General features: G+C 41.8%; 2 protein-coding genes across 2 annotated transcripts; one reads left to right on the top strand and one right to left on the bottom strand.

Moving 5' to 3' along the window:
* The first annotated feature begins 216 nt into the window (after window positions 1-216).
* Window positions 217-9,133, top strand: LOC121576803 (serine/threonine-protein kinase NIM1). Its single transcript, XM_041890281.1, has 4 exons — window positions 217-314; window positions 5,415-5,729; window positions 6,502-6,770; window positions 7,032-9,133. Exons 1-4 carry the CDS (start codon window positions 293-295, stop codon window positions 7,785-7,787), a joined length of 1,362 nt encoding a protein of 453 aa, XP_041746215.1. The 5' UTR covers window positions 217-292; the 3' UTR covers window positions 7,788-9,133.
* Window positions 9,134-16,987: 7,854 nt separating this feature from the next.
* On the bottom strand, window positions 16,988-19,750 carry LOC121576802 (C-C motif chemokine 25). The gene is made up of 5 exons (XM_041890279.2): window positions 19,691-19,750; window positions 18,715-18,801; window positions 17,697-17,814; window positions 17,324-17,420; window positions 16,988-17,228 (listed from the first exon to the last, which is right to left on the bottom strand). The coding sequence occupies exons 2-4, from the start codon at window positions 18,776-18,778 to the stop codon at window positions 17,324-17,326; spliced, it is 279 nt and encodes a 92-aa protein (XP_041746213.1). The 5' UTR covers window positions 18,779-18,801; window positions 19,691-19,750; the 3' UTR covers window positions 16,988-17,228.
* Window positions 19,751-21,404: the final 1,654 nt, after the last annotated feature.

Below are 21,404 nucleotides of genomic sequence, written 5' to 3'. Positions count from 1 at the left end.
TTGAATTGTTTGTAGATAGACCTGTCATAAATATTGAATTCGATAGGCCTACCTTTCAATAATGTTAAATGTTTATCAATACATTAGATTCATGTGATATAGCTGGATAGAGAAAAGTGCTCCAGCTGCGTGTCCAGAGATTTAGTGCTGCCTTGTCTATATCAGTCTCTAATGGATATTAATACACGGTGTTAATAGGATTGTCAGGGTAATGCCCTGAGGTTTAGTGATGGTGAGCCACTCCATTCACACACACTTTATCAGTCTCTACTGCTGGACTTGAAGGAAAGAGATGAAGGATCCGCAACTACCAGGTAACACTTAAAACTATTATTTTGTGAGTGGGTAGTTATATGCAAAATAATATAAAATGCATATAAATAACTTTTTAGCAAATCTTTTTATTTTTATTTTTTATTTTATTTTATTTCACCTTTATTTAACCAGGTAAGCCAGTTGAGAACAAGTTCTCATTTACAACTGTGACCTGACCAAGATAAAGCAAAGCAGTGCGATAAAAACAACAACACAGAGTTACATATGGGGTAAACAAAACATAAAGTTAAAAATACAACAGAAAATATATATACAGTGTGTGCGAATGTAGTAAGTTATGGAGGTAAGGCAATAAATAGGCCATAGTGCAAAATAGTTACAATTTCGTATTAACACTGGAATGATAGAAGTGCAAAAGATGATGTGCAAATAGAGATACTGGGGTGCAAATTAGCAAAATAAATAACAATATGGGGATGAGGTAGTTGGGTGGGCTAATTTCAGATGGGCTGTGTACAGGTGCAGTGATCGGTAAGCTGCTCTGACAACTGACGCTTAAAGTTAGTGAGGGAGATAAGAGTCTCCAGCTTCAGAGATTTTTGCAGTTCGTTCCAGTCATTGGCAGCAGAGAACTGGAAGGAATGGCAGCCAAAGGAGGTGTTGGCTTTGGGGATGACCAGTGAGATATACCTGCTGGAGTGCAGACTACGGGTGGGTGTTGCTATGGTGACCAGTGAGCTAAGATAAGACAGGGATTTGCCTAGCAGTGATTTATAGATGACCTGGAGCCAGTGGGTTTGGCGACGAATATGTAGTGAGGGCCAGCCAACAAGAGCGTACAGGTCACAATGGTGGGTAGTATATGGGGCTTTGGTGACAAAATGGATGGCACTGTAATAGACTACATCCAATTTGCTGAGTAGAGTGTTGGAGGCTATTTTGTAAATGACATCGCCGAAGTCAAGGATCGGTAGGATAGTCAGTTTTACGAGGCCATGTTTGGCAGTATGAGTGAAGGAGGCTTTGTTGCGAAATAGGAAGCCGATTCTAAATCTAACTTTTGATTGGAGATGCTTAATGTGAGTCTGGAAGGAGAGTTTACAGTCTAACCAGACACCTAGGTATTTGTAGTTGTCCACATACTCTAGGTCAGACCCGCCGTGTTTAAGAGCAGTTGGAGGCTACGGAAGGAGTGTTGTATGGCGTTGAAGCTCGTTTGGAGGTTTGTTAACACAGTGTCCAATGAAGGGCCAGATGTATACAAAATGGTGTCGTCCTCATAGAGGTGGATCCAAGCGTCACCAGCAGCAAGAGCGACATCATTGATATACACAGAGAATAGAGTCGGCCCGAGAATTGAACCCTGTGGCACCCCCATAGAGACGGCCAGAGGTCCAGACAACAGGCCCTCCGATTTGACACATTGAACTCTATCTGAGAAGTAGTTGGTGAACCAGGCGAGGCAGTCATTAGAGAAACCAAGGCTATTTAGTCTGCCAATAAGAATGCGGTGGTTGACAGAGTCGAAAGCCTTAGCCAGGTCGATGAAGACAGCTGCGCAGTACTGTCTTTTATCGATCGCGGTTATAATATCGTTTAGGACCTTGAGCGTGGCTGGGGTGCACCCATGACCAGCTCGGAAACCGGATTGCATAGCGGAGAAGGTACGGTGGGATTCGAAATGGTCGGTGATCTGTTTGTTAACTTGGTTTTCAAAAACTTTCGAAAGGCAGGGCAAGATGGATATAGGTCTGTAACAGTTTGGATCTAGAGTGTCACCCCCTTTGAAGAGGGGGATGACCGCGGCATCTTTCCAATCTCTGGGGATCTCAGACGTTACGAAAGAGAGGTTGAACAGGCTAGTAATAGGGGTTGCGACAATTTCGGCGGCTAATTTTAGAAAGAAAGGGTCCAGATTGTCTAGCCCAGCTGATTTGTAGGGGTCCAGATTTTGCAGCTCTTTCAGAACATCAGCTGTCTGAATTTGTGTGAAGGAGAAGCGGGGGGGCATGGGCAAGTTGCAGCAGAGGTTGCAGAGCTGGTGGCCAGGGTAGTGGTAGCCAGGTGGAAAGCATGGCCAGCCGTAGCAAAATGCTTGTTGAAATTCTCGATTATTGTAGATTTATCGGTGGTGACAGTGTTTCCTAGCCTCAGTGCAGTGGGCAGTTGGGAGGAGGTGCTCTTATTTTCCATGGACTTTACAGTGTCCCAAAACTTTTTGGAGTTAGTGCTACAGGATGCATTACATTACATTACATTTTCGTCATTTAGCAGACGCTCTTATCCAGAGCGACTTACAGTTAGTGAATGCATACGTTTTTTGTTTTTTTCATACTGGCCCCCCGTGGGAAACGAACCCACATCCCTGCCACATTTCTGTTTGAAAAAGCTTTTGATGCAAATGTGTTCATTAAGCCAATATGGGTTGACATATAGTCCAATATGGGTTGACATATAGTCTAATATGGGTTGACATATAGTCTAATATGGGTTGACATATAGTCTAATATGGGTTGACATATAGTCCAATATGGGTTGACATATAGTCTAATATGGGTTGACATATAGTCTAATATGGGTTGACATATAGTCTAATATGGGTTGACATATAGTCTAATATGGGTTGACATATAGTCTAATATGGGTTGACATATAGTCTAATATGGGTTGACATATAGTCCAATATGGGTTGACATATAGTCTAATATGGGTTGACATATAGTCTAATATGGGTTGACATATAGTCTAATTGCATGTAGTCTACTTATTTAGGCCTTTAATTTGGTCCCAACAAACTTAGATAAAATACATAAAAAAATTTATCAGATCAATAAGACAAAAGCAGTCATTTATTGTGCCCCCATAACAATATGTGTTGCCATTTCTATAGGGCATTATGAAATTGTGTATTTCTTTTTACTGCAATACTAGAAAATAATCAAACAAATTATCACAAATGGTGGTTTTAAATTGGAATTCTGTGCAAACCTCATTGCTTTTTACTTGGGAACTCCTGTTATTACATTTCTGAATCAATATACTGTTTAACTTTTTAGGACTTCATTGTAAATAAGAATTTGTTCTTAACTGACTTGCATAGTTAAATAAAGGTTAAATTAAACATTTAAAAATGTAAGGCAACTGCAAGCACAAAACAGACAGCTAGGCAAAAAATAATGGCATGCATTTGATATTAGTGTCTGTTTAAAAATATTACAGGTTACAGAGAAACTATAAGGAATTGCATTGCATCAGAAAATATGATCACCTAAAGTTCAGGGGCACTGATCCAGTTGTAACTGGTCATTGTGTTGTGTAACAGTTCAACCAGATAGCTTCTTGTAGCACAGCAAGAGAGTACACTACCAGTGAGCAAAATTGGTTGAAAATTTTATTTTCAAATTAAACCAAAGTATGGATTGCTGTCATACCTTGCCATAGACTGATTACAGTGTAGGAATGCACAACGCAGTTATACTGTACATAAGATACTGTAGAACGCTATAATGGCCTGCCCAAGCCTTCCTATTGAAGGACAGGCCAAAAATTAGATGCTCTGCTCTGACCTCATTAGACCAAGGCGTCATTGGCTAATCCTACCAACTATTATAGATGTTGGTGCTGACCTCACAGTCATATATCTCCATGACCCAACCTGACCTTATCTGTGTCCACTAAATAAATAATGTAGTGAGGTAAGGTCAATCCCCACCTCCTTTTATGCTTAGAGTTGATGATCTACAGTTCAAGTACAAGGCCACATATAATTTAGGGGATAGTGCTTGATGTGCCATATATTGTAATCTGCGGTATGCACGCATTTTTGTATTTACAATTTTTGTTCCAACATTTTTTTTTTGTCATTTAGCAGACGCTCTTATCCAGAGCGACTTACAGTTAGTGAATGCATACATGTTTTTTGTTATACTGGTCCCCCGTGGGAAACGAACCCACAACCCTGGCGTTGCAAACGCCATGCTCTACCAACTGAGCTACACGGGACTATAGCATTGCCAATAGCAGTATGCCAATCAATGCCTTTTCTCCTCTTACTAGACAGTTTAGTTTATTAATTCGAGAATTTTAGAAAACAAGCACACATAAAACTTGAAAAAGCCATACATGCACATGAGTAAAATCATTGAGGATAACACAATAAAGTCTGGGACTTATTTCCATTGTTAAATGCATTGCTCTTTATGTAGTTCTCCTCTCGAATTGTAAATTGTTACATCAATTATTGATTTACTGTATCTGAGGCACTGAATGATTTGTTTCGCTTGGATAAAAAAACTAAATAGATCCATACATTTTACCATAGGAAGTTCTTAGAGTCAATACTGCTGTGCTATTTCCAAGTGTCGCTGTCTCCAATATGCACTAGTAAGAATAGTCAATGTCACTTAAAGCTGGTTAAGATGATTATTTAGCTGGCCGGACATTCCGTTCAAGTCAACAGGAGTCTCCTGCATGGAGATTAGTGTGAGCCAATCTTATTATGACTGTCCTGCAGACTGCACATTTACCCAGAGGTGGAGCTCCATGTCTGCAATTAAATCACCTTTTGTAACGATGACCTAAAATACATATTGACGGCTATTCTGAATCCTTAAGGCCAGTCAGAGCATCAGTAGAGCTGTGCCCCAAGCCTCTAACAAAAGGTTCCACATAGAGAGAGTTATAATATGTGACAGTTTGAATCGATGATCCTTTGTATCAATGCTCAATGATCCAATAGGAACTAACAGGAATAATAATAATAATAATATGCCATTTAGCAGACGCTTTTATCCAAAGCGACTTACAGTCATGCGTGCATACATAATTTTTTTGTGTATGGGTGGTCCCGGGGTTCGAACCCACTACCTTGGCGTTACAAGCGCCTTGCTCTACCAGCTGAGCTACAGAAGAAAGACGGGTAAGTCATATGTATCAATGCATGATAGAAGGGAGCGGTAGGATATTTAAGAAGTTGTGTGATGTTATTTTATGTGAATAGAGCTAACTGGAGAGGTCAGAGAAAGGTTCAACGTCTACCCCCAATAGTCCCAAATCAGAATCCCTGCCATTGAACACAGTGAACCTCACCCAAATAAAAATCTCACCTCTAATTCATATTTTATTCTTTGTGCCTTTAGGACTCAAATCCAGACTAGCATGGCCAAAACGCAAGGACAAGGAGGATAAGAAAGCCAAGCCAAGTGAGACGAGTGAAACGCTGTTGGACAAAACACCCAAAGTCCTTCCAGCCCGTCCTATTATACCAGAACTGACCCCAGAACAGAGGATGAGGCAGACACCGTTTGAGAGGGTGCTTTATGACATGAACCACGACCAGAGGGTAGTCAACGACCTCATACTGGGCCGGAGGATCTCCTTCTACGAGCTCAGGGGGGAAATAGGGTGTGGGAACTTCTCCCACGTTAGATTGGGTATCCATGCTCTGACTAAAGGTAAGGAGGGATTTATTTGTTCGTCATCCTTTCAGTAGTTAGTTAAATTAATCCAGTCAAGCATGACTGGTACAGTAACCAGAGTGAGAGTTGAGCAGTACACTGTACCTCGTCTCCAATGATATAATCATATGTTACATTCAGTATACCAACTGATGCCACTTTGGAAAATGTAACAAAATGGACATTATAGTTCCTACTCAATGGATGGGACCTGGCAGTATGAAGATATAGCTCACTAACACATTCCTACTGACCGGTTCCCTCTGAGCTGACCCTGTCTCTAGCCTCCCCTGCCTGCCACACAGACTCTGTCTCCAGGGGGGTATTATAACAGGGTGAATACTGATGCCAGAGGACAAGGGGTGATCGCCTGAACTAAGCACCTCCTGATCGCCTCAGATCCCCCCTCACCCCCTGTGGTGAATTTATGTTTTATACAGCTCTCTTTAATTTCTGTAGCGAGCAGTTAGAGATGCCTGCAGGGAAATAACACAGGAGAGATGGCGAGATGGGGGGTGGGGAGACGGGGGGTCTTCATTTACCCTCACATTCTCCTCTCAGGCACATGTTTCACTGGACGTTATATAACTTGGTGAAGCTTCAAATTAAATTACACCAGTTGCCATGTCTGATCACCCTTCCTGCTCTCCTATCATTTCTGTATTGGTTTCTCCCTCTCCCCCCTTCTCTCTCTCTCTCTCTCTCTCTCTCTCTCTCTCTCTCTCTCTCTCTCTCTCTCTCTCTCTCTCTCTCTCTCTCTCTCTCTCAGAGAGGGTCGCAATCAAGATTTTGGATAAGCTTCGGCTGGACAAGAAGTCTCAGTCCCTGTTTGCCACAGAGATCAGCTGTATGGAGAAGCTGTCCCACCCTAACATTGTTCGTCTCTATGAGGTGATCGAGACCACCAAGCGCCTGTACCTGGTGATGGAGTACGGCAGTGGGGGAGACCTCTACTCACGTATCACCAACAAGGGGCGTCTGTCTGACCTGGAGACCAAGCTCACCTTTGCCCAGATCATCTCTGCCATCAAACACATGGTGAGCTATAACCAGTCAAAGCATTGAACAGAAGACAGGCACAGATGGCAATTCTACTCTGTGATTAAGGCAGTTTCCTAACTTGAGGATTGGGTGCATAACTTTCGCATAAATCATGCATTGTCTATGGCCAGGATTTACCAGAATGTATCCAATTATTGTAGGCTACTCTTGCTTGATTGATTCAGAGAGCACATCGTAATTTTATAGCAACATCCAACTAACATACCCCCACCCTACCCCTTTTTGTTATCATTTCAGCACGACAACAACATTGTCCACCGAGACCTGAAAGCAGAGAACGTTTTCTACACCACCAGCTACTGCATCAAGGTGGGAGACCTTGGCTTCAGTATCGTGAGTGCTCCAACTGAAGTCCTCACCACGTTCTGTGGCTCCCCACCCTATGCCGCTCCAGAGCTCTTCAAAGACAAAGGCTACGTGGGTCGTTATGTGGACATCTGGGCCTTGGGCATCCTGCTCTACTTCATGGTCACCGCCACCATGCCTTTCCACGCCGACAACCTCGGTCGTCTGAAGCGCTGTATCATGCAGGGAGCCTACGCCTTCCCGGACTATGTACCCAACCCCTGCCAACTAGCCATAAAGGGCATGCTGAGGCCCGTGCCCGCCGACCGTGACTCCATCTCCCTGATAATGACCAGCACGTGGCTGAAGAGCATCGAGTACCCTCGGGCGTACGGCCCACTGCCCCAGACGCCCTTTCACCTGGCTGAGACCTCCCAGGCCCTGTGTGTGGAGGAGCAGGAGGTGAAGTTGGCCCTGTCTGATCTGGGCATCAAGGGAGTCCACCTGCAGAACAACACCTGTACAGACAATCGCAGCCCCCTGACGGGGACCTACCGTATCCTTCTCCACCGCGTCCAGAAGAGGAGGTCTGTGGAGGCGGTGGGATACGCAGCCCTCTACCCTGAGGACTTTGGCAGTAAGAAGGGCGGGACACCCACTGCTGTTATGGACAAGCACAACCCTACCAGTGTCTGTGTTATCCTATAGACCAGGGATTTTGCAACAATTTTTGAACCAGGGACTGGCAAATTATGGATATTTTCTTTGGATTAAAACAAACTATTTAGGTGGGCCGCTTATATTGAAATTGAACACTTGAGAAGTGAAGTTCTCCCACAACTATGAACTATCTGAGGGACCAGTCAGCAACATCTCAGGGACCAGTGCTGCTCCATGGACCTCCATGGAGGTTGAGAGGTTGAGAAATAATGCTACAGAGTCTGGCCTCCTGTATAGCCCAGGCTCCACCAGAAGAGATTCACAAGACACACACACGCACGCACACACACACACACACGCACAGACACACGCACACACCACAAACACACATACACACACTACTCTCACGGATCTGCTGTTGCTTATTCATCACAGTACAGATGATAGATAGATAAATAGCACCATCTTGTGCTCACATTAATCATTCCATTTCAGTACTCATAAGAAATCTGTGACAGAAAGATACAATGGTGAAAAGGTTAAGATTTCAGTGTTGTACTGTATAGTACATTAATTATATTGCAGCTTTATGTACTAACAAGGCTACAGTAAATGACTTCAGCTTGTTGTGACGTTACATCACTCAATAGGCATATGTTTTGTACAATTGGCTTACAGTGAGAGGCAGACTGACGCAAAGGATTAATAACACTATCATCATCTTCCAAGCCTACTTAGTCCTGTGCTTCATCAAAATATAACCGGGGTCGTGCTCGTGCAAGGGCATGGCTAATCTGTCTTAGTTGTGATACAGGAAAAGTGCTTTGTTCAGATATTAATTGTAAGGGAGTCAGGCACCAAGCGCTGGCCAATACCCTGATATTTTAATTACAATACTTAGGTTTATCCTCAAACACTTGTATGCCTTCAACATTAATGTAACTATAATGAATCTAATCTTCAAGTAAATATATTTGTAAATATGATGCGCTGTTCACAAGTACATTGTAAAATCTGTTAAACATAGATATTTTGTAGATAGTAGAGCATATGCACAGATTTTATTTTGGATATTCAATGGCTTGGAAGTCCAATGTTTTGTCTGAAGATGAATGTCTAAATTTTGATATAATGTAATTAAATTGCAGTAACACATTTCTTATGAAGATAATTCTGTACAACCATTTTATAAATGCTTTACTGATATACTTTATATAATATGTGGATGAAGTATATCAGTAAAGTATTTATAAAATGTTAAAGCATTTATAAAATGTTATATTATTTGCAAATAAATAAATATTATTTGCAATTGGATGTGCCCATTAATGCTCAAGAGAAACATATCCTTTGAATTTGAGCATGACGTGAGTAAAAATAATGTTTGCATTGTGTATTGCTATGCCATTTAAATAAAAAATTTTATAAAACATATACATCAAGCCAAATTCATGTATTTATTGTATTTATTTATCGGTCACCTCTTGGGAGTTCAGGGGGCATGTGTAGGCGCTAGTAACAATGGAAAGGCCTTTAGGGAAGCCTTTAGTGGAAATCTTATGAGTAGCATTTTAATATCATCTGTGTACTTGAAGCACATATTTGTTCATTTTTTACATCATGGACGTCACAGAACCTCAACATCTTCCAGAAAATAGATACTAGAGAGTATGTTGTTCTATTATCAGTCAAAGTCAATGAAAATATAAAACTTTTTAGAGGTTTTGCAAGTTCTTATGATGCCACTAATAACGCAACCTATGCTCTCATAAAAATCAAGACAGTTGGATTGTATAAACATTAGCAGTTTCTCTAACTGCCCTCCCATCTTACTCAACATACATTTCCCCTGAAGCTATTACCAACCTATTACCAACGATCTAAGCAGTGATAAAAGCTGTCAACACTTTTCCTTTTCTCTCATTATTGTGTGCCAGTTTCTACCAGTTTGTACATGCACCTGTTATGTTCCTCTCCATTGATTGGCAGTCTGGCAGGGCAATATATTTAGCAATAATATATATGTTAAGACAAGCATGTGAGTACAAAATGATGGCGAGGCAAACTATCAAATGATCCCCAAGCTAGTGCATAAGTGGAGTCCTGACTTAACCACTTTGAATGTATGATTTTTTTAGGGTATCGCTAAATAGGTCTAAAACATCGCTTTGACTGTTTTCCTTTTGTCTTCGAGGGTGCACGCTAATTCTTTAAAATGAAAGGACAATAATAAATCATGTTTCTGACTGGAGCATTTTGGTGATAAGAGGTAACTAATCACATCCGTTATCCAGTGTGATGTTTGGAACGGTCTGTTTGTCATGGTTTTGGGTAGATTTATGTCTTAGCTGAGTCAATAACCTGAGGTGATGCCGAAGGTTGTTGTGTGTGGTTGCTACTTTAATGTATTGTCCCTTAATGAATGACACATGATTCTTTTTACAGTTGAACAGTTCCCTCCCCTGAATATCATAATGAAGTGTTGAAAGCACCTGTGCTGAAGATGAACTTTGTGTCTACTGTACACACTTAATTTCACAATTACCCAATTAATTTCAGCTTTACCTCAACATTTCTGATTGGAAAGAAAGTTCGGTATCTGCAAAAACTTGTTGAGTGGATAATCATTTGAGCAAGAATGTAATGAGAAGCTAATTTTCTCTGTGCTTACACAGTATTTAATTCCCCCATGCACCTTTGAAATAAGAAACTCCAACTTCTATGAACTGAGCACTGAGTCACCAGTGAATATCTGCTCAAATTCAAATGTTGACCCGTTTTCTTTTGGCGTTGCAACAGCATACTTTCAGATGAACTGTACCTCAGTATTGAATCACTTGTTATTCTCCCCCTCTCAAGTGAGACTGTTGAGAAATATGAGGTATGGGCCAAAAGCTAGTGTATAGAATCTCACAGTGCTCCTGGCAAATATAAAGGAGTCAGCGTTCTGGAACATTGATCACAGTCTATGTTCTTCACATTGCATTGTATTGACAGTTGTATGCCTTGTTCACTGCAAGTTGGGTATGTGGTTTATAGCAGAAGCAGCCATTCAGATGTCTGAGATTGACTGAATACATTGCTCTTGAACCCTGATAGAACAGCTTTGAGTGTAATTTCATTGTAGTAGTTCAGTGGCTGTGTAGCAATAGTGTTAAATCAACATTAATAAGAGGAATAGGCCACTAGTGGTGATAAAAGAGATACTTTATGTGTCTCATAGTGTAGTCTCAGACATCTTCTCATGGGAACCTTGTCCTCTGCAGCATATTCCAGCCTCCCTGTCACACTCCACTGAGGGCAGGGACAGTAGGTGATACATAGAGAGATTTCTCCTGGGGCATCACACTCACTGTAAAATGGTGACTGTAGCAAGAATGAACATGTATAAACTGTGATTGATTCTCTGCCCATCCTACTGTATCACATTTCAGGTACAGTTGAAGTCGGAAGTTTACATACACTTAGGTTGGAGTCATTAAAACTCGTTTTTCAACCACTCCACAAATTTCTTGTTAACAAACTATAGTTTTGGGAAGTCGGTTAGGACATCTACTTTGTGCATGACACAAGTAATTTTCCCAACAATTGTTTACAGACAGATTATTTCACTTATAATTCACTGTATCACAATTCCAGTGGGTCAGAAGTTGAGTGTTGTTGAGTGGATAATCATACATTAAGTTGACTGTGACTTTAAACAGCTTGGAAAATTCCAGAAAATGATGTCATGGCTTTAGAAGCTTCTGATAGGCTAATTGACATCATTTGAGTCAACTGGAGGTGTACCTGTGGATGTATTTCAAGGCCTACCTTCAAACTCAGTGCCTCTTTGCTTGACATCATGGGAAAATCAAAAGAAATCAGCCAAGACCTCAGAAAAATAATTGTAGACCTCCACAAGTCTGGTTCATCCTTGGGAGCAATTTCCAAACGCCTGAAGGTACCACGTTCATCTGTACAAACAATAGTACGCAAGTATAAACACCATGGGACCACGCAGCCGTCATACCGCTCAGTAAGGAGACGCATTCTGTCTCCTAGAGATAAACGTACCTTGGTGCGAAAAGTGCAAATCATTCCCAGAACAACAGCAAAGGACCTTGTGAAGATGCTGGAGGAAACAGGTACAAAAGTAACTATATCCACAGTAAAACGAGTCCTATATCGACATAACCTGAAAGGCCACTCAGCAAGGAAGAAGCCACTGCTCCAAAACCGCCATACAAAAGCCAGACTACGGTTTGCAACTGCACATGGGGACAAAGATCGTACTTTTTGGAGAAATGTCCTCTGGTCTGATGAAACAAAAATAGAACTGTTTGGCCATAATGACCATCGTTATGTTTGGAGGAAAAAGGGTGCTCTTGCAAGCCGAAGAACACCATCCCAACCGTGAAGCACGGGGGTGGAAGCCCCACAGCATGCTGTGGGGGTGCTTTGCTGCAGGAGGGATTGGTGCAACATCTCAAGACATCAGTCAGGAGGTTAAAGCTTGGTCGCAAATGGGTGTTCCAAATGGACAATGACCACAAGCATACTTCCAAAGTTGTGGCAAAATGGCTTAAGGACAACAAAGTCAAGGTATTGGAGTGAACATCACAGAGCCCTGACCTCAATCCTATAGAACATTTGTGGGCAGAACTGAAAAAGCGTGTGCGAGCAAGGAGGCCTACAAACCTGACTCAGTTACACCAGCTCTGTCAGGAGGAATAGCCAAAATTCACCCAACTTATTTTGGGAAGCTTGTGGAAGGCTACCCGAAACATTTGACCCAAGTTAAACAATTTAAAGGCAATGCTACCAAATACTAATTGAGTGTATGTAAACTTCTGACCCACTGGGAATGTGATTACATTTACATTTACATTTTAGTCATTTAGCAGACGCTCTTATCCAGAGCGACTTACAGTTAGTGAGTGCATACATTATTTTTTAATATATATTTTTTTCATACTGGCCCCCCATGGGAATCAAACCCACAACCCTGGCGTTGCAAACGACTACCAACTGAGCTACATCCCTGCCAGCCATTCCCTCCCCTACCCTGGACGACGCTGGGCCAATTGTGCGCCGCCCCATGGGTCTCCCGGTCACGGTCGGCTACGACAGAGCCTAGATGAAAGAAATAAAAGCTAAAATAAATAATTATCTCTACTATTATTCTGACATTTCACATTCTTAAATAAAGTGCTGATCCGAACTGGCCTAAGACAGGGAATTTTTACTAGGATTAAACATCAGGAATTGTGAAAAACTGAGTTTAAATGTATTTGGCTAAGTTGTGTGTAAAATTCCAACTTCAACTGTATGTGGCATTACAAGTGATAAGCTTCAAAGAGCTCAAGGACTGTGTCAGTAAATGCTGAAGGCAATGCAAGGAGCAAATGATTTTTTTCAAATGAAATGTGTGCACTATAAAGAGTTAATGTATACACATCATGAAAATGTATAAACCGTGTGGTTCGAGCACTGAATGCTGATTGGCTGACCACAATGGTATATCAGACCGTATACCACGGGTATGACAAAACCTTTCTTTTTACTGCTCTAATTACGTTGGTAACCAGTTTATAATAGCAATAAGGCACCTCGGAGGTTTGTGGTATATTGGCCTTATACCACACCTCCTCGTGCCTTATTGCTTAATTCGTTTTATGTATTCCCTATTGACATATCAATTGATATGTCTGAGACGTATCAACATTTTGTACTTTATTAAATGTTTATTACAAATGTGAAGTTATACAAACATTGATTGAAATCAAAATAGAAATTGAAGCTTTATATAAAAGTTTGACAATTTGGTTGGGGGCCCCCTAGTGGTCGGGGGCCATACCGGCAGCATGTAAACTGCGTATAGGCAGAGGCAGCACAGCACACACACAATACTGCTAAGCCAAGTGGCTCATTACTAGCAGGCACCATTCATGGTTAGTCACCTAATTCTAACAGTGAATACAATAAAGTTGTCTTGCTATGCTACTGGATTGCCACCTTAACAATGGGACCTCAGGTATTCTCCCAAAAGCATGTGATATAAACTCATCAAGCCAAACTTTTATACAGTGCCTTGCAAAAGTATTCATCCCCCTTGGCGTTTTTCCTATTTTGTTGCATTACAACCTGTAATTTAAATTTATTTTTATTTGGATTTCATGTAATGGACATACACAAAATAGTCCAAATTGGTGAAGTGAAATGGACTTGTTTAAAAAAATTCTAAAAAATAAATCGGAAAAGTGGTGCGTACATATAGTGGGGAAAAAAAGTATTGAGTCAGCCACCAATTGTGCAAGTTCTCCCACTTAAAAAGATGAGAGAGGCCTGTAATTGTCATCATAGGTACAAGTCAACTATGACAGACAAAATGAGAAAATAAAATCCAGAAAATCACATTGTAGGATTTTTAATGAATTTCTTTGCAAATAATGGTGGAAAATAAGTATTTGGTCACCTACAAACAAGCAAGATTTCTGGCTCTCACAGACCTGTAACTTCTTCTTTAAGAGGCTCCTCTGTCCTCCACTCGTTACCTGTATTAATGGCACCTGTTTGAACTTGTTATCAGTATAAAAGACACCTGTCCACAACCTCAAACAGTCACACTCCAAACTCCACTATGGCCAAGACCAAAGAGCTGTCAAAGGACACCAGAAACAAAATTGTAGACCTGCACCAGGCTGGGAAGACTGAATCTGCAATAGGTAAGCAGCTTGGTTTGAAGAAATCAACTGTGGGAGCAATTATTAGGAAATGGAAGACATACAAGACCACTGATAATCTCCCTCGATCTGGGGCTCCACGCAAGATCTCACCCCGTGGGGTCAAAATGATCACAAGAACGGTGAGCAAAAATCCCAGAACCACACGGGGGGACCTAGTGAATGACCTGCAGAGAGCTGGGACCAAAGTAACAAAGCCTACCATCAGTAACACACTACGCCGCCAGGGACTCAAATCCTGCAGTGCCAGACGTGTCCCCCTGCTTAAGCCAGTACATGTCCAGGCCCGTCTGAAGTTTGCTAGAGTGCATTTGGATGATCCAGAAGAGGATTGGGAGAATGTCATATGGTCAGATGAAACCAAAATATAACTTTTTGGTAAAAACTCAACTCGTCGTGTTTGGAGGACAAAGAATGCTGAGTTGCATCCAAAGAACACCATACCTACTGTGAAGCATGGGGGTGGAAACATCATGCTTTGGGGCTGTTTTTCTGCAAAGGGACCAGGACGACTGATCCGTGTAAAGGAAAGAATGAATGGGGCCATGTATCGTGAGATTTTGAGTGTAAAACCTCCTTCCATCAGCAAGGGCATTGAAGATGAAACGTGGCTGGGTCTTTCAGCATGACAATGATCCCAAACACACCGCCCGGGCAACGAAGGAGTGGCTTCGTAAGAAGCATTTCAAGGTCCTGGAGTGGCCTAGCCAGTCTCCAGATCTCAACCCAATAGAAAATCTTTGGAGGGAGTTGAAAGTCTGTGTTGCCCAGCGACAGCCCCAAAACATCACTGCTCTAGAGGAGATCTACATGGAGGAATGGGCCAAAATACCAGCAACAGTGTGTGAAAACCTTGTGAAGACTTACAGAAAACGTTTGACCTGTGTCATTGCCAACAAAGGGTATATAACAAAGTATTGAGAAACTTTTGTTATTGACCAAATACTTATTTTCCACCATAATTTGCAAATAAATTCATAAAAAATCCTACAATGTGACTTTCTGGATTTTTTTTTTCTCATTTTGTCTGTCATAGTTGACGTGTACCTATGATGAAAATTACAGGCCTCTCTCATCTTTTTAAGTGGGAAAACTTGCACAATTGGTGGCTGACTAAATACTTTTTTTCCCCACTGTATGTATTTACCCCCTTTGCTATGAAGCCCCTAAATAAGATCTGGTGCAACCAATTACCTTCAGAAGTCACATAATTAGTTAAATAAAGTCCAGCTGTGTGCAATCTAAGTGTCACATGATCTGTCACATGATCTCAGTGTATATACACCTGTTCTGAAAGGCCTAAGAGTCTGCAACACCACTAAGAAAGGGGCACCACCAAGCAAGCGGCACCATGAAGACCAAGTAGTTCTCCAAACAGGTCAGGGACAAAGTTGTGGAGAAGTACAGATCAGGGTTGGGTTATAAAACAATATCCGAAACTTTGAACATTCCACGGAGCACCATTAAATCCATTATTAAAAAATTGAAAGAATATGCCAAGAGAGGGCCGCCCACCGAAACTCACGGACCAGGCAAGGAGGGCATTAAACAGAGAGGCAACAAAGAGACCAAAAATAACCCTGAAGGAGCTGCAAAGCTCTACAGCGGAGATTGGAGTATCTGTCCATAGGATCACTTTAAGCCGTACACTCCACAGAGCTGGGCTTTACGGAAGAGTGGCCAGAAAAAAGCCATTGCTTAAAGAAAAAAAATGCTAAAATTAGTAAACACGTTTGGTGTTCACCAAAAGGCATGTGGGAGACTCCCCAAACATATGGAAGAAGGTACTCTGGTCAGATGAGACTAAAATTGAACTTTTTGGCCATCAAGAAAAACGCTATGTCTGGCACAAAACCAACACTTCTCATCACCCCGATAACACCATCCCCACAGTGAAGCATGGTGGTGGCAGCATCATGCTGTGGGGATGTTTTTCATCGGCAGCGACCGGGAAACTGGTCAGAATTGAAGGAATGATGGATGGCGCTAAATACAGGGAAATTCTTGAGGGAAACCTGTTTCAGTCTTTTAGAGATTTGAGACTGGGACAGAGGTTCACCTTCCAGCAGGACAATTACCCTAAGCATACTGCTAAAGCAACACTCGAGTGGTTTAAGGGGAAACATTTAAATGTCTTGGAATGGCCTAGTCAAAGCCCAGACCTCAATCCAATTGAGAATCTGTGGTATGACTTACAGATTGCTGTACACCAGCAGAACCCATCCAACTTGAAGGAGCTGGAGCAGTTTTGCCTTGAAGAATGGGGAAAAATCCCAGCGGCTAGATGTGCCAAGCTTATAGAGACATACCCCAAGAGATTTGCAGCTGTAATTGCTGCAAAAGGTGGCTCTACAAAGTATTGACTTTGGGGGGGGGTGAATAGTTATGCACGCTCAAGTTTTCTGTTTTTTTGTCTTATTTCTTGTTTGTTTCACAAAAAAAAATATTTTGCATCTTCGAAGTGGTAGGCATGTTGTGTAAATCAAATGATACAAACCCCCCAAAAATCCATTGTAATTCCAGGTTGTAAGGCAACAAAATAGGAAAAATGCCAAGGGGGCTGAATACTTTCGCAAGCCACTGTATAATGAGTAATATAATAATGAAGCTCACATTCGAGTTACAGGATGATATGACTGTCATATATTTGCCCACACATTTCACTTGATAGATACGTTATATGGAAATTGGCATACACTGGTTAAAAGACTCTCCAACAACGCAGCAGCTCAACTACATCCCCTCATTCCCTTTTCTCAGGAAGCTATTGATAAAAAAAAGAAGACCATAATTAGATACTGTAAACTTGTCAAACGTACATGTATTTCTAAAAGGATTAGTTAAGAGTGAGAATAGTACCTAGTTGCTTTGCTGCTTAACGACAACAGTCATCAGACGCTGTACCCACTTCTGGCTGGGATTGGCACAAACAGTCTTCCGTTTCTTCAGCATGAACCTATAGATAAGAGACACATGGTGGGAGAAAAAGTGTTTTCCATTAGATAATCAGACTCAGTATTGTTTTTTAGATTCACATTCTACGAGGAGAAAAAGAGGAAAACACAATATGTACAAAAATACCACATTTCTCTGTCAACAAGCCATTGCAGGTAACTTGAAGATTTTTCTACCATACCAGTGTCCCAATGACAGACGGACTGTGTAGCTTTGTTGTTGTTTGGGGAGTGGGGACTTATGGACAGAAGGTGCAGAGGTGTTCTAACACACTCACACAACGGCCTTGATGTTGCAGTCTCCATCTGTTTCCTGTATCCTGTAGCTCATCACTTTCCTCTTGGTGTTCTTCTTCATGCCAGCAACGTGCCTCAAACAGCAGTTCCCATAAGAGCCTGACAACAACCAGGGGGAAAGGAAATGGCTACTATTATACTCCTTTTGTGCTTACATTTCTATGTAATAAATTATAATGTACTGACATCACAGGAGGTTGGTTGCACCTTAATTGGGGAGGATGGGTTCGTGGTAGTGGATGGAGTGGAATAAGTGGAATGGTATCAAATACATCAAACACATGGTTTGATGCCATTCCATTCGCTCCATTCCAGACATTATTATGAGTTGTCCTCCCGTCAGCAGCCTCCACTGACTGACATTTCAGTTGCGCATGGTTTGAAATTTGCAGTTGAAGTTGCGAAATAGTACAGTGTGATCATTTTCTGAGAAAACATTTGTGAGTAAATGTATTGCAGATGTGTGCAAGAGAAGACATATCAACAGGACTATTCATACTCACAATTTCTAATAATGCAAATATGAGAACTGCCTGTTAGTGCAGCATAAGCTATGTATATAACTGTTGAACGGGTTGTGAAATCTAGTGCTAGGTGATTTGAGATAATGTTCTGAAAGGAGCGGATCACAGACACAAACATCAGTCAGTGTAAAATTGTCTGGTAAAAAAACATTTGGAGCCGACAGATCTTTCTCTTCTGGACAAAGTATGGACCAGTGGAGGCTTCTAAAAAAACACATTGTATAATGAAACTGACTTTCTACAGAATAATGCTCTCCATTGCGAGAGGTTATTACTCTATCTGCAACAATTCATTAGTGTACAGAATGTGGAGTGGGCTATATGAACAGTTGATTTTTCAACAATAGCTTAATTACAAGAACAAATCAAGACACACAATAGGCTTTAGACTGTTACACCAATTACAGTGAACATAAACGTCATAATAATAATTAGTCTATAGAATTTACAGTGCAATAGAGTTAATGGTGCCTACCTTGAGCCAGGCTGAGGTACATGCATGCCAGGAGCAGGAGAAAGAACAGAGCTTGGAACTTCATGGTGTCACTGCTTCTATGGTCCACTGTAAGAACAGGACAGGATGTAAAGCCTGAGAAACTTTCTCTTTTTAATACCACCACACTGTCAACGGGATGTTTTCCTGACAGGACCACCCCATTTACAATTCTGATATGTTCCAGACCCCAATCCTGACCTCTTGATTACAAACACTTGGATGTCTGGAACTGTTTTGTGCAGCTATGTTGGGTTTGGCAGAAGCTCTGAAAATGTTCTAATAAAACCTATCAGCATGCATTAATCAGATTAACCATAACCTCTGTCTCTTAAGACAGCTGTATCAACTTGTTTCTTTCACCACTTATAAATGCAAAAGTACAGAATGTTTACAGCATAGGCCAAAAGTTAGTTAAATATGAATTTAGAATTAGACAAGCATGTAAACAAGCAATAGGTGTCACGGTTTCGGCCGAGGCTGCTCCTCCTCCTGGTTCGGGCAGGCTTCGGCGGTCGTCGTCCCCGGAGTACTAGCTGCCACCGATCTATGTTTCATGTTCGTTTGGTTTTGTCTTGATGTTGTACACCTGTGTCTTGTTAGTCCTCGTTAGTGTCCTATTTAGTTCTCGTTGTGTGTGTTTGTCTTTGTGTGTGATTGCTCTTCTGTTTCGTGTTGGAGCTACGTACTTCCCTCCAGTGTTTTGGAGAGGTTTTTCGCACATGTTAGTGCGCCGTTTGATTGACGCCTGTGTGCGCCGTTATTTCGCCTTCGGGCTTATTGTGCTTATTTTCTACGTGAATATTGCACTAAAGTCTTTTGGACTGAGCTTCTGCGTCCTGCGCTTGATTCATGCACCACACCCACCTTCAGCACCCCTTGACAATAGGTCAGCATATAAACACACAAGCCTACCAAAAAAGCAGAACATGTTGCAAATAAGCTTCTTAAAACTTACAAAATATCCTTGCAGAAATTACCCCAGTCTTCTCTGTCTTGTTGAGTTCCCTACTGCTTTATAGCTGCCGTTTGATACCTTCTTCACACCTCCACCAACCCTGTTATCTCAATCAGTCACACCTCCTCTCGCATGACAACCACACCTCTCGCATGACAACTGGTAGTACAGTATGTTATACAATTGCTGGGAAGAGGTAGAATTTGAACACTTTGAGCGTCACAATCAAATGCCACTGCAATGCTTTCCTTGGCTTAAGTCCAGTGAAAAGATGAGTGACAAACTGTTGAAGACCCTCACAAACTTCTAAAAATGCACCATTGAGAGCATCCTGTCGGGCTGTATCACCACCTGGTACGGTAATTGGACCGTCCGCAACTGTAGGGCTCTCCAGAGGGTGGTGCGGTCTGCACAATGCATCACCAGGGGCACACTGCCTGCCCTCCAGGAAATCTATAGCACCCAGTGTCACAGGAAGACCAAGAAGATCATCAAGGACTTCAGCCACCCGAGCCACGGCCTGTTCCCCCCGCTACCATCTAGAAGGCGGCGATGGTACAGATGCATCATAGTTGGGACTGAGAGACTGATAAACAGCTTCTATCTCCATGCCAACAGAATGTTTAATAGTCACCACTAGCCGGCCTCCGCCCAGTATCCTGCCCTGAACCTTAGTCAGTATTACTAGCCGGCCTCCGCCCAGTATCCTGCCCTGAACCTTAGTCAGTATTACTAGCCGGCTACCATACAGTACTCTACCCTGCACCTTACGCTGCACCACACTGGTCAATGTAATATATTTACATACTGTTTTACCCACTTCATATGCATATGCTGTATTCTAGTCAAGATGAATCCTATATATCTATTGCAGTACACACCTTTTCTATTTATATACTCTCCATACTGTCTATACACACCATTATATACATATATACACTGAGTGTACAAAACATTAGGAACACCTGCTTTTTCCATCACCTGTTAAATCCACTTCAATCCGTGTAGATGAAGGAGAGGAGACAGATTAAAGAATGATTTTTAAGCCTTGAGACAATTGAAACATGGATTATGTACGTGTGCCATTCAGAGGGTGAATGGGCAAGACAAAAGATTTAAGTGCCTTTGATTAGGGTATGATAGTAGGTGCCAAGTGCACCGGTTTGAGTGTCAAGAACTGCAACGCTGCTGTGTTTTTCACGCTCAACAGTGACCCGTGTAAATCAAGAATGGTCCACCACCCAAAGGACATCCAACCAATTTGACACAACTGTGGGAAGCATTGGAGTCAACATGGGCCAGTATCCCTGTAGAATGCTTTCGACACCTTGTAGAGACCATGCCCCGACGAATTGAGGCTGTTCTGAGGGCAAAAGGCCACTCAATATTAGGAAGGTGTTCCTAATGTTTTGTACACTCATTGTATATATTTATATTCCGGACTCTGACATTGCTCGTTCTGATATTTCTTGATGTCTGTAGCGGGTGATTTGGACGGAGTCAGGCGCAGGAGGAGTAAATCACAGAATAAATGGTTTATTCTGCAAATGCAGCGGTACACAGCAATACGTAAAACAACTACAGCGCACTGGAGAAAACAAAACACACAGGTGAAAATCCCGCCGATACAGTACATAAAGCTCCACCGAGCTATCAACACCTCCACATGAAACAATCACACACAAAGACATGGGGGGCAGAGGGAATACTTATA

The sequence above is a fragment of the Coregonus clupeaformis genome, chromosome 11 (genome assembly GCF_020615455.1).
Source record: "Coregonus clupeaformis isolate EN_2021a chromosome 11, ASM2061545v1, whole genome shotgun sequence".
In the NCBI taxonomy this organism is placed as follows: Eukaryota; Metazoa; Chordata; class Actinopteri; order Salmoniformes; family Salmonidae; genus Coregonus; species Coregonus clupeaformis.
This window is presented reverse-complemented; position numbering and strand designations above follow the sequence as displayed.